This window comes from Gossypium arboreum, chromosome 6 (genome assembly GCF_025698485.1).
Source record: "Gossypium arboreum isolate Shixiya-1 chromosome 6, ASM2569848v2, whole genome shotgun sequence".
Taxonomy (NCBI): Eukaryota; Viridiplantae; Streptophyta; class Magnoliopsida; order Malvales; family Malvaceae; genus Gossypium; species Gossypium arboreum.
The window spans coordinates 140212256-140231006 of record NC_069075.1 but is presented as its reverse complement, the minus strand read 5'-3'; the positions used below and the strand labels follow the sequence as shown (position 1 = coordinate 140231006).

Genomic DNA, 18751 nt, shown 5'->3' with positions numbered 1-18751 from the left:
GCTATTTTTAGTAAACCCTATCTATATAAATAGGGGGTTTTAGTTCTTAGGAAATCATCCATTAATCAATTGTCTTTACATTCCTATTTCATTTTGGAATTCCATTATCCACTTTGTTTTCTTTTTCTTAATTCAATTGAGCATTAGATTATTTTGTCTTCTTTTTACAAAATTTGTCTAATTCTCTTTGCAAATACCTTTCCTTTCCAATTTCCATCACCTTTTACATAAATCCATCATCATCACTTTCAAGCATGATTAAATTCATGCCACACTAAAACCCATTTTAGCTTTAAGCCGGTGTTAACCCCGTCAAAAACCCGTGAGTTACGAACCCGAGCCGTTTAACTCCCAATTTTTGATATTTATTATTTCTCCGGATCAAGAGTATGACTCCGTCAACTCACAAAGTCGAGACAACACTAAGTCAAAAAAGACGTCGTTTGAGTTAGTGTGCCTAGACGTACAGTTGGAATTCCGAAAGGATCGATTGTCTAATTGGTTTTCCGTTAACACATTGGCGTGCCAAGTGGGGATTGCTGTTTGGTTCCGTCAAGGGAAGTAGTAACCGGATTTAAATGTCCCAACGTTTAAGGGCATTGGTTCGAGCTAGGCTCTTCTAGAACGCAAAGCTGTCGGAGTTCTAAATCACGAATGTTTCGTAGGTTGTTCGATCGGTAAGGGTTAGTTATAGGACGTTCCATAACTAATTTACACAAGGAAGAGTTGGTGTCCAAGGCGTCCTTGGTAGCTATAACTAGCTTATCGGAAAAGAGCAGTTCACCTAATTTCGAGGAACGGGTCAAAGACGGGAAAACCCGTGCTTAAGGCTGAGCTAAGTTTTATTGATTTTCCTTTAAATTATTTTGTGATTTATTTTTATTTCATCTTTTTATTTTCATTTTATCTTTTACTTTTTACTTTTTACGTTTTCTTGTATTTATTTCAGGTTTCATACTTTATTTCCCCCCTAAACGTCGCAGGCACGACAACTGCCCAGACACTAATCTGGTCAAGAAACAAACAATTTTAAGTAATTCCAGTCTCTGTGGGATCGACCCTACTCCCTATACTGCTTTAATTTGCAAACTAGGTGTAGGTTTATATTGGTGGAATCGACAGCCATCATGGATTCTAATAGCTAAAGGGATCAAATAGCTATGAAATTCAAAACTAGAGGTCCTTATATGAAAAATAAACCATTTAGAAGAGTTAGTAGATAAGTATGTTTAGTCATTTATAGAAAATAAATAAAATGACTAGATTGGAAAGAGAAAAGATATAAGATGATAAATAATAAAAGAATTGAAAATATCATCATTCTATCATCTTTCCTAAAATTAAAGACATGAAAACCCTAGTTATGGGTGAAGAGTTCCAGCAAACTATTTTGGCTTGATTAGATATGAATTCTTGTCCCGTTTTTAGTAATTTTCATATTTATAGATTGTAATATCTTAATTTTGTTATCTCAGGGATTAATTTGTAAAGTTATCAAAGTACTAGAGTTTTTCCATGGATGATTATGCATGAACTATGAAGTTTTGTGGTAGAAATTGAAAGGTTGTTGATAGATAAACAACTTTTGTAAAAGGGAATTTTGATGAAATTGTGATTTAGGGATTAAATTGAAAAGATGTAAAATTTATGGAAAAAATTCTAAATTTTGTGAGATACATGAATTTCATGGAATAAATATTAAATTGCATAAATTTCATTTTTCGAGCCTAGGGACGAAATTAGAATTAATTAAAAGTATAGGGGCAAAATGATAATTTTGCCTAAGATGTGAATTGGATTAAATTGAATATGAATTGTACTAAATTGATGTTAAATTTATTCTTATAGATCAGGATAGACCAAATACAGAGTTAGAACGAGGAAAAGAAAAAGCATAAGATTAGTAGATTACAAATCCATGAAACACTTGTCGAGGTAAGTTCGTGTAACTAAATTGTATGTTTATATTTTTGAATTGAATGTTGTGTATGTGAATTGTGTAAATTTCCTTGTATGAAAATTAATCACATATCAAACAATGTTCGACAAGTATAAAGTCTCGAGTGTACAAATAAAAATTCAATGGATACAGGATTCCCTAATTGGTTGTGGTCCTGCATGTGTTGCAGACACACCATAACTCGAAAGAGCGTCCCGTTATTAGCTCTTATGAGCATTTCGATATTTGGCTTTTACGAGCTTCCCGTTACATGGTTCAGTGAGCTTCCCATTAATAGCTCTTCGGAGCATCCCGATTAGTTGTGATCTTGCATATGTTGTGGACACACCGCAGCTCTTATGAGCGTCCCGATATATTGCTCTTTGGAGCTTTCCGTTTAAAGGCTTTTCATGAGCATCTCGATTAATGACTTTCCGGAGCTTCCCGATATTGCTCGCTTGAACTTCCCGTTACATGGCTCACATGAGTTTCCTATAATATGGCTCGAAAGAGCTTTCTGTTTACATGTTTGCATGAGCATTCATGTACATGAATTGATGGATTACAGTTTTGTACACATTGTGTGTACTACCCGTGTATCCATCGATATTTTCAATAATTCAACGGACAAAATCTTGACATGAGAAAATATGAGTTCAAAATGAATTATTACCCGTATATATACCTAAAATACATGAAAGTGATGATATTTGACAAATTGAAATATGGGATGAAAGATACATGTGTATGAAATTTGCTCGATGACTATTTACATTTATGAATATGAATTGTTACATGAATTTCATGACTAACATGCTTGATAAGGATATGTGCTAGGGTTTTTGGTCAATTTGCTTAAGTATGCCTCGTATGTTTACTTTAATTGTAATTAAATGGTAAGTTAATTTCCCGTTATACGAACTTACTAAGCATTAAATGCTTACTTTGTTTTATTTTCTCTATCTTATAGTACTCTGAAGCTCGTAAAGGTTGAAAGCTGGTCAGAGCTACATCACACTATCTATCGGCCCATTTCAATATATATATATATATATATATATAGATAATTAATTTTGGTTATAATGGCATGTATAGATTAATTAACCAAATGTTGGCATGTAATGTTTTGGTTGTAACTAGCCATTGGAATGGCTTGTGATAGGCATGGTTTTGATGTGTATATAAGAGGTTATATCATGTTTGATGTTAGTGTTTGGTATAGTTGATTGATAGCATTTTTATAGATAAGTTGGTTGCTTGGATTTATGAAGTGATATTACATGCATAAGACATGGTTTTAGCTTGATTTGAATGTTTTGTATTGGCTGGTGAATGTGTAAAAATGTTGATGTATGTTGAAAGAAAAAATGGGTGAGAAATGGGGCTTGGAAAATGACCTATTTTCGTCCACACGGACAGAGACACGGGCATGTGTCTCAGCTGTCTGTGACACACAGGCTAGCACATAGGCGTGTGATCTGGCTGTATGTTCCTTGCATCTTAAAATTAAGAAACAAAATGCTCAAAATTATCCACATGGGCGTGTGGTTTGGCCTTGTGACTCCTGTACCTTATTAATGCAAGTCAGTATGCTCACACGGCCTAGCGCACGGGCATGTGGCTTGGCCGTGTGACCCAAGTCAGAGAGTTACATGGGTATGAACATTGGTTGGGACATGACCGTGTGTCCATATTTCGAATACCCACACGGCCTGAGACACAGGTGTGTCTCTTGACCATGTGTGACACACGACCTAGCCACACAAGCGTGTGTGCCCTGCACCTAGAAAAATTTTGCGAAAAATTCTCTGAGTACCCAGATTAGTCCCGACTTATTTCTATTGCGTATTTTGGGCCCTGAAGGCTATATAAGGGACAATATGATTGATTATGATTGATTATGATTGATTTCTGATATGAATGAAAAATGATATAAAATGTTTGTACTTGATCTGTAAACTTCGGTAATGCTCCGTAACCCTGTTTTGGCGACAAATATGGGTTAAGGGTGTTACAAGGCCTGATCATGGGTCAGGTCAAGTCGATGTAAAATTTTAGTCTCGAACCCAGCCCCAAAAATAGGCCTAAAATTTTGTCAAAGCTTGGTCCAGATTAAAAATGCTAAACTCGAGCCCTATTCGTATTAACTTTTTTATATTATTTTTATATAAAAATAAATTTAAAAATATAATACATCAAATACACTAAAACATTAAAATAAATGTTTTCCAACAAATTGAAAATACATTACAAAAAAAGTCTTTATACTTAAATAATACGAAGATAGTTATTGTAACTTAGCAAGCAAATACCTCTAAAATAGTAGCAAAATTAACAATAAAACAAAAGTTATATAATATCCAAACAATAACAACAAAATAGTAACAACATAATAGCAAAATGATGGTAAAATAATAGTAGAAAAAAAATTTAAGCTGATTCGGGCCAGACCCAAGCAAAAAATTCTACCCGAGACTAGACCTGTTTAGAAAATGAGTCTTATTTTTTATCCAAATCTATTTTTCAAACTTATATTTTTTCTCAAACCCTCTCACTTTTGATACCTGAATAGGTCGTCTGGTCTATGATTAGGTTTATTAGAGAGAAACTAATTCAATTCAAAGTTTTCTTAATATTATATAGTTAGAGGGTTAATACTTACACATACAATAAAAATGTAACCACACTATATCCAGTTGGATGCATTTTCTCTCTCTCCAAAATTAACCAATTTAGCTAATTTATGCCTAATTTAGCTATATCCAACAACAACAAAAATGATCCAAATAAAAACTTTTCACTTGCACTCGGGGAGTTGGTATTATTACATTATTAATGTACGACATTACGAATGCGATGCTGTCAGAAAGCTGGAAAAGAAAAATCTGATACGAAAATAGCCCTTTAAATACACACAAAAATTTCCAATTTGGTCAATCTTCTAATTTCTAGCTCTTCATTATCCTAATGGCTTTGTTTGTAATTTCCTTCAATTTTAAGGCTCCTTTTATTTATGTATTGATTCTCACGTCAGTCGTCACCCTCTAACCTGTCTACCACCTTTTTCCACTATCTCTCAACGGCAACTCAAAATTTTCAACGACCGGAAACAAACCCGGAAAATCCGGTTCAGTTAAGAAACCGAATCGGTTTTCTCGTGAGAGAGAAGAAACTTTTTTGAAATTCAAAGGAAAACGGATGCCGATCCCGGATTCAGACCGCCAAAGAGCGGCTAGAGGGAAAAATCCGATGTCTTCTTCTGTTCGACCGGCGGGTCGAGCTAGAGTTCCACTCCGGCAGCTATTTCGAGTCGCTTCCGTGGCTTGTGGGATACAATTCGGTTGGGCTTTACAGCTTTCTCTCTTGACACCTTACGTTCAAGAGTTAGGTATACCTCACCAGTGGGCTAGTATCATATGGCTTTGTGGACCGCTTTCTGGTCTACTGGTGCAGCCTTTGGTAGGTCATATGAGTGATCGATGCACCAGTAAGTTCGGTCGTCGTCGGCCGTTTATTGTTGCTGGTGCAATTTTGATTGTCGTCGCCGTTTTGATCATCGGTCACTCTGCCGATATCGGATGGTTGTTCGGCGATAATAAAAGTTCTCGTCCGGGAGCTGTCCTGGCTTTTGTTTTCGGGTTTTGGATTCTTGATGTTGCAAATAACACCACTCAAGGTCCTTGTAGAGCTCTTCTTGCTGATCTTACTGGTTAGTTCTTCTTCTTCTTCTTCTTCTTCTTCTTCTTCTTCTTCTTTTCGATTTTTTTTTGTTGGAATTAAATAAATTTAGAGCTTAATTAGCATTTATTTAATATGAAAATTATGATAATTTTGTTTTCTATGACATCTTTTTAAAGAGTAAAGCAAAGTAGTCATTACTCATCATGGAATATAAAATTATTTTTACGTTTGATTATTGGTATTACTTTATTTTTCAATGATTGTGCCTCTAGTGCTTGTCTTTTTTCAGTTTACCCCTTCAGAGTTTAGATACAGTACAACATTACTTCTAATAATTACAATTAATGTTTTTTGTCAAAATTTTGGTTCTGTACAGTGCTTGGGCTAGTTGATTGCTTCAATGCAGTGAGCTAATTAAGTATTGAAGTTAATAAGTGATTACCAATTTAGGGTCTTATTAAATGGAACTTGATCTTATCATTTTAACTATTATATATATAATCTGTTTCATTTCCTTCAAGATTGAATAACCTTCTCAGATTGTTCAGCATTTTATATGGTATATTTGCTTATAATACGATTTCCACCCCACATATTTGATTGCTATTGTTGCCGGTTTGCCATTTTAGCAAAGGACCATCGAAGAACTCGAGTGGCAAATGCTTACTTCTCTCTGTTCATGGCTGTTGGCAATGTTCTTGGTTTCGCGACAGGATCATACAGTGGTTGGTATAAGATTCTTCCATTTACCATGACAGATGCCTGCGATGTTGATTGCGCGAATCTCAAGTCTGCTTTCTTTCTAGACATTATCTTTATTGCAATTACTACATATCTCAGTGTTTTAGCTGCTAAGGAAGTACCTCTAGGTTCTCGTGATAGATCTACACCCTTTCTAGAAGAGGGGCTTGAAGGTGGCCAAGCTGAAGAAGCTTTTCTATGGGAACTATTTGGAACATTTAGATATTTCTCAGCGCCTATATGGATAGTCCTGTCTGTTACTGCACTGAATTGGATAGGATGGTTCCCTTTTCTTCTCTTTGATACTGACTGGATGGGTCGAGAGATCTATGGTGGTCAACCAAATGAGGGGGATAACTATAATGCTGGGGTCAGAATGGGCGCATTCGGATTGATGTTGAATTCTGTTGTTCTAGGAATTACTTCAGTGCTTATGGAGAAGCTTTGTAGCAAATGGGGAGCTGGTTTTATCTGGGGAGTTTCAAACATTCTTATGGCTCTATGCTTTCTTGCAATGCTGGTTCTCTCATATGTGGCCAATCATTTGGATTATATTGGTCATGGTCTACCTCCAATTGGCATTGTCATTGGTGCACTAGTGATTTTTTCCTTCCTCGGTATTCCATTGGCTGTAAGCTGCTCCTTTTATCCTACACAAAGTCATGTGGCTTTTAATTGAATCTGTCTAATGGTCATAGAGATGGCAATTTCTTTCTCCGGACTAAAACATCATTAGTCTTGCTCATGAAAGTACTAAAACATTGCTCCTTATTAAAGTGGTGTTCTTTCACTTTGGTTAAATCCTAGTTTGGCCGTTGCCTTAATTCAAGTTGGGTTTCTCTTCCTATTGCCAATTGGTTATAGGATGGATGCTCAAGATGGGATCAAAACCCAACTTTTGTTCTGTTGTTATCATGTGTCACTCTTGCTTATTACCCCTTACGAGTTTGTCACATGGTACCTCCTAAGGTCTAATAACATGGGGTTCTCTCTCATTGGTCATATTGGGTATAATTTTGATGTTCAATATTACTTATTGCCTGAGGTTAGCTTGGTTCTGCTAGTGTCCCAATTAATCTCTTTTTTTTGAAAGAAAAAATTAGGAGCATTCAGTTATGGCATTCAACTAATGCAGTTTGTATTTTATTTCAGATTACTTATAGTGTTCCATATGCCTTGATATCCTCACGTATTGAATCTTTGGGACTCGGCCAAGGTAAATTTTTACTCTGTTCCTTTTTATTTATGGAGAAGCAGTTAAGGCACTGATTCTCTTGGTTGTTTTTTACAGGATTATCAATGGGTGTCCTAAATCTTGCTATTGTTATTCCACAGGTATTGCTTTGCACCTGACTCGTTTTTAATGTGATCTATCTTCTTGTTTCTTTCTTTTTGTTGATGTTGGCAAAGGAGAAGGGGGCTAAAATGAACTTGATTGATATTTATTAATTCTCCCCATCCCTGCTCTTGTGGATTCATGATATGGACAGGAGCCCTGAATTGATTATGATTCCTTTTCTTTAAGCTAACTAAAAAGTAACATTCACATGCTCAATTGTCACCTCTTATCTTAATTAAGAATTGGCATCAATCAAAAGAACTGTCGTTCCTTGAAAAACAGTAAATTAGTCATAATATTCTTTGTTGGGGCAGGGAGTTTTTATGTTGTTCATTATAAAAAGGCAGAATGCATAAATTGTGAACGTTATTATGAACTAATTGTTTGAATTGTGATCAAAATAGCATGTTGTTACGATTTTTTTGTATAGTTGGTCTTATCATGAAGGAAAAACATGCTATCGCATGGAATGTTAAAGTCATGCATTGGAATCACATGCTTTGAAGCTGCTATCTACTTTTACCTACTTATTCACAAAGTCATCTATTTGATAGCACCATTTGTTCTTGACATGATACAATCACCTCTTGGATGGCTCTCATCACATCCTAACAGTTGGACCACTGATAGCTGCGGTTAGCCTTTTGGTTTTTGATGGTTTATCTACTTGGAAATAAAAAAAAAGTGATAGCCTGTTGAGCAGGGACAGCACCGAGGGGGGCAGGCAGGGGCCTTCCCCCACTTCCATCCCAATCGTAAAATTCCATTTTAGTCCCTTTAAAAATCCTGAGATTTTTGTCTTCGTCCCTGCTGTCAAGCATAGGAGCACTCTATTTGAAGTGATCATCTCATTTGAATACATGTTTAAGGAATTGAAGTGGACTGGACAGAGCCTTTCTAATAAATTTCTTAAAACAGGAGGATGTAAACAATTTATTTGTCTTGACGTCATTCAAAAGATTTAATAAGTTGGAGCCATGTAAACTTGTGTTTGTATTAAATAGTGATTAGGCTTCGGATGAGTTGTGACTTAATGTTCAACTTGCCATGGAATTTTATAGGAATGAGAACTCTCTCTCTCTCCCGGAGACACAGACACACACATCCACGCAGATAATGCATGCATTCTAGCATCAACTTTTAGATACTAGGGAACATCCACTCCGGCTATTTGTGGAAGATGATTAATGTATGTATCACTTCTAGTTTTGTTTTCTTCTTTTATATATTTTCATTTCTGGAAATCGTTAGTAATTAATATAACTTGGATTCTGAAATTCTGTTGTCTTATGAACATATTTTAATAAATTTTAGTGACATGCATTTGACTTGAATAATCTTATTCAAGTGCATTTAACATTAATTCTTGGAAGCATATTTTAATTCTCTGCTTATAAAGATGAAATTTTGGAAACTTTGGGTGAACAACCATTGAAAATTTGGTAAAAGAGGCTTGCTTATGCTTCCGTGGAAGTTTAACAGAAAAATAAAGGTCATTACAAGGCTACTATAGAATTGTCGCATATATGTGGGCAACTAATTTGCAGCATCTTGTCATAATTTCATAAGAACAGTCTGAACCCTCTTTAGTGTGAAGAGAAAATTCTCCTTTCTAAAATCTGTTCTCTCTTGCAAGGAAGCTCTTTTACAATGAAGCTTTCAAACTGATCAAGGTCTTTCCCTTTCTATTATAGTTTTATCAATTTTCATGATAAGTTGCAATTAATAGCCCTTTTGTTATGAACAAGCAAACAGGGTTGAGTCATAGAGCGACTGACAGGGAATTCATAATCAAGTCTTCCCTTTTTCCCTTTATGGCTTAGCATCAACCACTATGTTACTTGATGCCTTCCGTAATGTTGCTATTTTGATTGTTACGGAAGTTCTTCTATGATCCTTTTTCAAGCAATTTAGGTAGTGAAACTTTGGCTTTTACCAACAGGTTGTGGTGTCTCTGGGAAGTGGACCATGGGATCAACTATTTGGTGGTGGAAACTCACCAGCTTTCGCAGTAGCAGGTGTTGCAGCCCTCACCGGTGGACTGGTAGCAATCTTGGCTATCCCTCGAAGTAGTTCACAGAAGCCCAGGGTCGTCCTCCCATGAGGTATTTTGTTGTACCTTTTTTTTTTTTTTTTTTGTATGCAATCAACATGAATATTATATTTGTTCACACAGCAACAATTTGTGTATAGCTATTGCTGCTCTATTGATTAATAAAATCGTTGTGATTTGAGGTTGTTGGTTGGCATTTGAAAACACTGAATTATGTTGCAAATAGTGATTACCGGACTACATTCAAATGTTGAAGCTTTTAGGTCTGTTAGAACTTTATACTTTTCTGCAGCTACTTTTAATGAAATCTGAAACCTAAAACAAGATTGTTTCTCGCACAGTAAGCTTCCAGAATGACTAATTCTATGCCTCCCTTCAAAATGGAAGTATTTTGCATATTGGTCATGTGGTAGCTTTCAATGAAGTTTTTCCAAAAGAAAAATTTAGGGATTAGGTAACATTTAGTCCCTGAACTTGGCCACTTTTTCCAATTTAGTCCCTGAAGTTGGTAAATTTCCGAGTTTTGGTTCATGTGATGATGTGGCACTTGAGATTCTACTATGCCATCACGTAAAAATTTTCTCCAAAAAATTTTAGGTGATGACGTGGCACAATCTTAGAATGCCATATCATCACATGGATCAAAACTGGGAAAATTTGCCAAGGGACTAACATGGATAAAAAAAAGTTCAGGGACTAAGTTGAGAAAGTTCAAGTTTAAGAACTAAATGTTGCTCTATCCCAAATGTATTTTGTAGATTTATTGAATTCTGGATGGGACAACTTATCTGAAAATAAGTGGAGAAATTTTTTATTTTTGGGATGAAAAACTAGTCCACCCGCTGGAAAATCTTGGTGAAAGCCTTGATTCGAGAATTAATCCCAGGACTGCTTCCCTTAGCACCACAAGATAAGTAGCTGCTGATTTGGTATCTATTCTTTATCAAAACTTCAACTTTTTCTTATTTTTATTTTATTGAAAGGAAATGCTTGCAATTTGCATATTTGTGGTCTAATCATTATATATTGGAATATCATGCATTTTATGCCCCAGTTTGTAGTATTAAGGTGGTGAAATTGTGCTGATTGCAACCTTGGGGGAGACATGTTTTATATGCTTTTATTTTATTTTATTTTTTATATGAAAAAAGCTTCATTTATTTGTGCTGTTCATGATTGCTCTGTTCTTTTGTAATATTTTACATAATTCCCCCCCCTGTTTTTGTTGCGTTGCTTGATATCTGAACATTGGAATAAATTCTTGCGTTTTATTGCATTCTTATCAAAATTGGTCAAAATTTGCCACCAGTCCTCATACTTTAATAAAATTTAAAGTTTAATCCCTCTACTTAAAAAAGGTACTATGAAGGCCCTTGTATAATGAGCGAGATTACATTTTGCTTCTTGTATTAAAAAAATGGATAAGTTAGTCCTTATATGCTAGATTAAAGAGCAAACGAGTTCTTTTTATTAAAAACTTATTCAATTTCTACTGTTAAAAATTGGTCCCTATACCTCAACATGAGGGACATGTGGTATGCTTAGTGTAATTGTCTGATTGTTTTGTCAGCGACATTAGATTTTAATAGTAAAAATGAATAAAATTTTTAACAAAAAAATATTAATTTATTCTTTAATTTAATATACAAAAATTAATTTATCTATTCTTTAAATAGAAGCAAAATATAATTTGACTCACAATAGAAATACATTTATCGAATGCATGGACGTGTGATGAATTGATGACAAAATTTCAACAAATTTGGATTTTTTTAATGTAGAAATTAAATTTCAAACTTTATCGTCATCTTGTTGACATACATGCAATGAGGCAAAACGAGAAAACCCATGATTGAAGAATTTTCTATGAATGCATATTATGGCTGAGAGTGATGATGCATTGATTTTGGTGCCATTTTTGCATATTATCATATATCATCACACAGATACAGACACAGCTGTTGCCTGTGGCATTTTTGATGGGACATTGGAAACAGGGAAACTCTAGTAGGTGCTGTAATGGAATATTGAGACTAAGCAAAGCAATGCATCGACCTTTCTTTTTTATATTTTGGGGATAAGAAATGGAATCTATGAATTTGTTCGAGTTCCTAGACAAGAATCAATATATTATGATATAATAATATATATAATATGAGTTAATTGCCAACACTAGAAGCGAATAGCATGAATCATCCCTCTTCTGATCCTACAAATTATTTCAGTTCCTCTGGTGAACCCCATTTCCCATCAGAAATATTGAGAATAAACGTTATCCAGTGATTAATATTCTTTTTAAGCTTTGGGTTCAAGTTCCGTAGATGAAGAAAATAATGCTAAAAGATGATGTCTAATGTGATTAGGAAATAGAAAATTTGGTAAGGGTTTGAATTTTATGAATGAAGAAAATAATGATTAGAGAGTTTTGTGGTTTCTGTATTAAGTGATAGATTATGGGTAAATTAATCCTTAAATTGGTCATTTTTTAATAAAAATTTTATTGATTTTTACTATTAAAAATTGACATAATTGATAGAATAACCAAACAACGAGAATTGGGGTGTCGCATATATTTTATGTTAACATATATAAATTAATTTTTAATAATAAAAATAGAATTTTTTTAATAAAATAGCTAATTTACTGTTTAATCTATCATGTAGGGATTTAATTGGATATATGTGTATATATATATATATATGGAGTTGCATGACACATCATAGGTGTCGTATACATGAAACACACATGGAATCTGACGACATTGGAAGAGGGGAGGAGGTATGGGTTTCAAAGAAGAAAAGCAGTAAATATCTTATCTCTAAAACCAAAACTCCAACATGCCCATTGCCGCACACTTCCAAGTTGTTTTTTGGGGTTTAAATGGTAGGGTTGCCGCCAGTCTCAGAAATAACCCAAAAAAGGGTTTTCTCTCAGTGTTCCCCTTTCTTCCATCTTCTGGTCTACTATGTCATCTCCATTAACACACACTTTTGCTGGTCCCATTTCAAAATAAGATAACCCTTTAACCAACAATCAAATTAAACCCTTTTTTGGGCAAGGAAGGAAAAGAAAATTCCTATAGATTATACGACAGTTTGGTCACTTGAACCCCTAAATGCCCACGTTCTTTACTTTCATTTCCTTAACCTCTTAAGCTTTCCCCATTTGGACCCCCATTTTATCTCACATCTTACAATCTTTGAACCTTTTACGAATTGGCATTCTCTGAAATACTATTGCAACTAATTAGAGGATTAGGAAACTGAAGCACAACACTAGACACTGCCAACCTTCACTGTCAGCATTTCTATTGCAATTTATTATTATTAGGGCTATCTTTATAATTATATTTACTTAGAGTGTACTAGATTAAAATTTTATCATGTGTACTTAGATAATATTGAACAATTAAAAATAAATCAAAATATAGAACCCATTCATTAAATCTTGCATGTAGAGTTAAAGTAGTATTGGTGGTTAAAATATGTTATTAGTCCCCGTACTTTAACAAAGTATGAGATTTAATCCTTGTGTTTTAAAACTTAAAAATCTAAGTTAAAAATTGCAAGTATTTTTCTTTAAAATTTATCAATTTGACGTGTTGATTAAGCTACTTTCATATAATGTGACATATAATTGACGAGACGTAAACATGTTACATTGTCAATTTGAATTGGGATTCATAAAGGAAAAAAAAGTAAAGATGATTGAATTTTTAACTTTTAAAGTAAAGGGATAAAATCACAAATTTTGTCAAAGTACAGGGACTAGCAACAAATTTTAACCATTACTGCTTCAATGTGCCAGGCCAGTCTCTGCTGCTTCACTCTCTTAAACTCATTGCCCCTCAAAAGGAATGAAGCAGTAAAAGGGAGAAACCCACAAACAGATGGGACCTGAAACAAATATATGAATAAAACATTGTCAACTCTCCATATTGGTGATCCTTTTTTTAGTGGTTGCAGAAAAAAGCAACAAATAAAAATGGTGCTTGAAATTGGGTTTCCTTCATCACATGGGCTGTGCAAAAATAGAACATGCATGGCTGCCTTAGTTCTTGCAAACAGATAGATATATATGTGTATATATATAGCAATATGCTCAACCATTGTCAAAAGATTATATATATGTACTGATATGCTCTTGTCATTTCACTAAAGAGATGATCCAAGTTTATTTGCTTGTCAATCAAGGGTTTCCCACTTGACAAATTGAAGATAAACTAGTTTATTTCTCTCTTTTAATTAGTAATACAAATATGCTAAATATAATAAAAGAAAATAGGATACAAAGTTAATCCTTTCTATTAAAATTTTCATATATTTTGTATAAAAAGAATAAAATATTATTATACTTTTATCTATAATAAACTTATGGCTTTCAAGATCATCCACTTAATAAAAAAAAATGATTTATTTTAACTCTTTTAAAAGAGTATTAAACTCAATATTAACCAACACAAAATGCCAAAAAAAGAAATGGGGTTGGTCATATTATCCCTGTAAATGATATTTAATTACATAAAGGCACTTATTTGAGTTCCTTTCCACACTCAAAAACTTGGGTTTTCTTTATATTACTCCAACCTTAGGTGTTCAACAAAAGGAATACAAATCCTAAGTGACTAACTAACCTTCAAATTTAGACTAAAAGAGATAAGGAAAGACACACAAAAAAGCTATAAAAAAAAATTATGGGTGCTTACAAAAAGTGTTCTAGTATTGGCTTTAGGGGGTTCTATATAAATATTGACACGTTCAAGAACCTTAAGAGTACGGGCCCCAATTCGCTCCTATATAAATATTAGCACCCATAAGCACAAATAAGCCATAAGCGTGTTCCTATTTTCCCCCCTTTGTAATCAAATCTCTTTTTCTCCTTTCCCATAACTTCTTTTATCCATTTCATATAGCTATGTATAACCCGAAGTCACCTTCTAGCAAAGACCCTTTGAACAAAACTATGGATGATGAAGAACAGCTAAATAGGTTGCCAACAATCTCTGAGGTAATAAAAACTTGTTTAGGAAAAAGGGTAGTTTTTTGTTTAGCACTATAAGCTATCAAATGTCTGATTTTCACGGTTTGTTTTTGTGCATTCAGGCTATGGAAGAAATTAAAGCTATAGGGAAGATTTCAGGTCCTACAGCTATTAGTAGTTTACTTTTATATTCAAGAGCTATGATCTCTATGTTGTTTCTTGGTTACCTTGGTGAACTTGAGCTTGCCGGTGGGTCACTTGCCATTGGTGTTGCAAACATTACTGGTTACTCTGTTATCTCTGGTTTAGCCATGGGAATGGAACCTATTTGTGGACAAGCTTATGGTGCAAAACAATGGAAACTTCTTGGGTTAACATTACAAAGAACAGTGCTTCTTCTTTTATCAGCTTCTATCCCTATCTCTTTCATGTGGGCCAATATGAAAGCTATTCTTCTTTGGTGTGGTCAAGACCAAGAAATATCATTAGTGGCTCATGTATTTATTGTTTTTTCAATCCCTGACCTTTTTTTCCTTTCACTTTTACATCCACTTAGAGTCTATCTTAGGACTCAAAGCATTACATTACCAGTAACTTATTGTTCAGCCATCTCAGTGTTACTTCATGTTCCATTGAATTTCCTTCTTGTTGTTTATCTTAAACTTGGTGTAGCAGGGGTAGCAATAGCTATGGTGTGGACTAATCTCAATGTCTTCCTTTTGATTTCTTTATTTGTATACTTTTCTGGTGTATATAAAGATTCTTGGGTAACTCCAAGTACTGATTGTCTTAGGGGATGGTCATCGTTGCTCGCTCTAGCCTTGCCGACTTGTGCGTCTGTTTGCCTCGAATGGTGGTGGTATGAACTCATGATATTGCTTTGTGGCTTACTTGTTAACCCCAAAGCTACTATTGCTTCAATGGGGATCCTTATTCAAACAACAGCTCTAGTCTATTGTTTCCCTTCAGCTTTAAGCGTTGGAGTATCCACAAGAGTTGGGAACGAACTCGGTGCAAACCGACCTGGAAAAGCTCGTATTTCCATGATCGTTTCGGTCTTTTGCGCCGTAGCTATCGGTCTCTCAGCGATGCTATTCACCACCTTGATGAGACATCAATGGGGTAAGTTCTTCACCAGCGACGCAGAAATCCTCGAGCTTACATCAGTTGCATTACCAATCGTGGGGCTTTGCGAGCTCGGGAATTGCCCTCAAACAACCGGTTGTGGGGTCTTAAGAGGCACCGCCAGACCAACCATCGGAGCCAACATAAACTTGGGTTCATTTTACCTAGTGGGGATGCCGGTAGCTATCCTAATGGGGTTCGTGATCGAACTGGGGTTCGCCGGGCTTTGGCTCGGCTTACTTGCTGCTCAAGCAACCTGTGCATTACTCATGCTATTAGTCCTTTATAGAACAGATTGGATGGTTCAAGTAGAAAGAGCCAAAGTCCTCACACAAACCACCACTAATAGCAACAAACACCAATCCCCATTGCCCATTTCAAGTAAACAACATGATCAATATGCCAAGGCTGATCTTGAAGGGATAATGTCCATAAATGATGATATTGTGAAGTCTGCTTCAAATGAAAAAGACCCTTTCTTATCTAACTCACTCAGTACAGATACTGAGCATTAATTTCAGTTCCATTTTTTGGCCCCTCCCCCACCATCATAGAAAAACACTGATAAAAAACACATTTCCCACTCTAATTCTCTATTGTACCTTGTTTAACTAAATTTTCATTTGTAATTTTCTTTATTTTTCTTTATATTCCTCCATATTATATGAAATAACAAATGTAGAAGTGAATAGTCACCAAGTTTACTTCTTTCTCTTTATGTGTATGTATATATTGAAGGATTGAGAAAGCTATGAAATTTTAAAAGAAAAAAAAAAGGACTGGTGGAACATGATTCTACTTGACTTTCTTCTTCTTCCTTTCCTTTTAAGGCAAACAATAACCTTACACCTAGAGCATATCTATAACCCAAAATTAGTATAATTTGCTTTACCTACTTTTAATCCCTTAATTAATCACACCCTTTTTGTATGGAATTGGTAAGCTTTTCCTCTCCTTTAAAATTTTACCAATAGTCAAGAATTTTCCCTTTTTCTTATGACTATATTCTTTTAAATTATTTAGAGTATCGTGTTGATAACCTAAAAATAATATTTTTTAAGTGGATAATAGATTTAAAATTTTTCTTTATTAGGTTATTTTTTTATTCAAAGTTTTTCGACTCTAAAGAAAAATTCAATCACTCTCCTTTTATTAAAGTATTGTGCTGATAAAATAAATATATCATTTTTTTTATCTTTCTAACTCAAAATTTTATCTTTTAACTTTAAGAAAAAAATCGAGTGACTCTACTTTTATCAAAGTATTGGGCTGATGATGCAAAAATAACATCTTTCTTTAATACAATGAATAGCAAATTCTCAGAAATTTGTCCAACTTTTGAAAAAGATCCGAAAAGCTTCGGGCATTGAATTAATGGAAGGGTTGAAAACAAACAGTGATTGGCATTTGTTTATGATGGGATTGAAATCAATAATCTGAAGCAAAATATTTAGAAAATTGGGAGGGGAGGGGGAGAGTGGAGCCTGTTTCAATTGAAGAAACAAAATCCACCTATTATTACCTCTGTCTACTTCTCACATGACAAAAGTTTTGGTGCAGTGGCTCTGCCAAATTTGGCAGTTTCCTAGGCTCCACCTCCACCTTCGTTGCCTTTGGCTTCTACAATTCCAACACTGATGACTGAACCCACAAATAATTTTTTTTAAATGGAAAAAAAAAATCAATAATTAAGAAGCTTAATTAATGGAAGAAAAAAGAAGAGAAGGGCTTTATTTTTGGCAGTGGGAAACCCTGAAATGGGTCAGTGTTGGTGGGGACATTGCATCGGTACTGATGATGATTTTATGTAATGTTCCTATGAGTTTTTTGGATAGAAGATGCAGCAGGAAACAAAGCTGGTCCCCCTTTCCCAACAGGATATTCAATGTAACCCCAAATTTTACTTTGGATTTCTCTATAAAATTTGAGTGGTTTTTTTTCTTTTATATTATTAATATTTTAATAATTTAATCTTTAAATTTTGTCAAGATATTTATATTTTTATGCATGTAATTTTTGAATCAATCTTATATAAAATATTGTTTATATTAATATATATTTAATGATGAAAAGATTTTTCTTTTTGCATAAAACGAATAGTTAGAACTTTTTAATTTGTGTCAAACTTAACATACATAATTTATATGAATTGGGTATGAAATATGACAGTTGGATAGTTAAAATACAATCTACATTGATATAAGTGGATCCTTCCTATATCTCTTTGATATAAACGAAGCATTTTAAAATATATAAATTAAATTGTAAAGACTTGTGTGCTTATTGTGGATGATATAGATTTATCGTGTTAAAAATAAACAATGTTATTAAAATTTCAAAGGGTTATTATATTTTTTAATATATTAAATGCAAATTATTTATACAAAGAGTGCATACATATTTATAATTTGACTCGTATGTTTAAATATCCCTTTGAGTTGATATTTAACACCAAAGATAATGGTGATGTTGATGGAAGAACTTGATTGTTATAATTATGATATTTTGATGACTCAATCATAATGTTTTGAAATTTGAAACTAATTTAAAGTAATTTTTATTTTAATATTGTACAAAATTTATTCATTAAAAATATGTACTTTTTAGAGTCATCTTTCTAGTCGACACTTGCGGGTGTCAAGGTACGTGGGCTATAAATTCCCCACGAAATCCATACCCTCTTGATTGTTAGAAGTATTAATGAAATACAATTCAATGATCTAAGTATTTATAAATGTCGAGGTCAGTGTATATTTTAACAGAACTTTCACACTTATATATCATTTTACCTTAAAAAATAAACCCTAAGCACTCAACATTTTCCTTCTAATCTTAGAATTAAACTTTTTAAACTTTAAACCTTGACTTATTTCTCTAAACACTTAACTCTAGA

General features: G+C 34.0%; 2 protein-coding genes across 3 annotated transcripts; both read left to right on the top strand.

Moving 5' to 3' along the window:
* Positions 1-4632: 4632 nt before the first annotated feature.
* LOC108454187 (sucrose transport protein SUC4-like) lies at positions 4633-11041 on the top strand. Of its 2 annotated transcripts, XM_017752561.2 has the most exons (6): positions 4633-5648; positions 6250-6992; positions 7514-7577; positions 7653-7696; positions 9643-9805; positions 10512-11041. In XM_017752561.2, the coding sequence occupies exons 1-5, from the start codon at positions 5138-5140 to the stop codon at positions 9802-9804; spliced, it is 1524 nt and encodes a 507-aa protein (XP_017608050.1). In that variant the 5' UTR covers positions 4633-5137; the 3' UTR covers position 9805; positions 10512-11041. The 2 variants fall into 2 exon arrangements, with proteins under 2 accessions (XP_017608050.1, XP_017608051.1); XM_017752562.2 differs by lacking the exon at positions 10512-11041 and having other exon boundaries at positions 4640-5648; positions 9643-9957.
* A 3486-nt stretch (positions 11042-14527) lies between these two features.
* Positions 14528-16535, top strand: LOC108455888 (protein DETOXIFICATION 48-like). Its single transcript, XM_017754460.2, has 2 exons — positions 14528-14760; positions 14856-16535. Exons 1-2 carry the CDS (start codon positions 14668-14670, stop codon positions 16371-16373), a joined length of 1611 nt encoding a protein of 536 aa, XP_017609949.1. The 5' UTR covers positions 14528-14667; the 3' UTR covers positions 16374-16535.
* The last annotated feature ends 2216 nt before the right edge of the window (positions 16536-18751 follow it).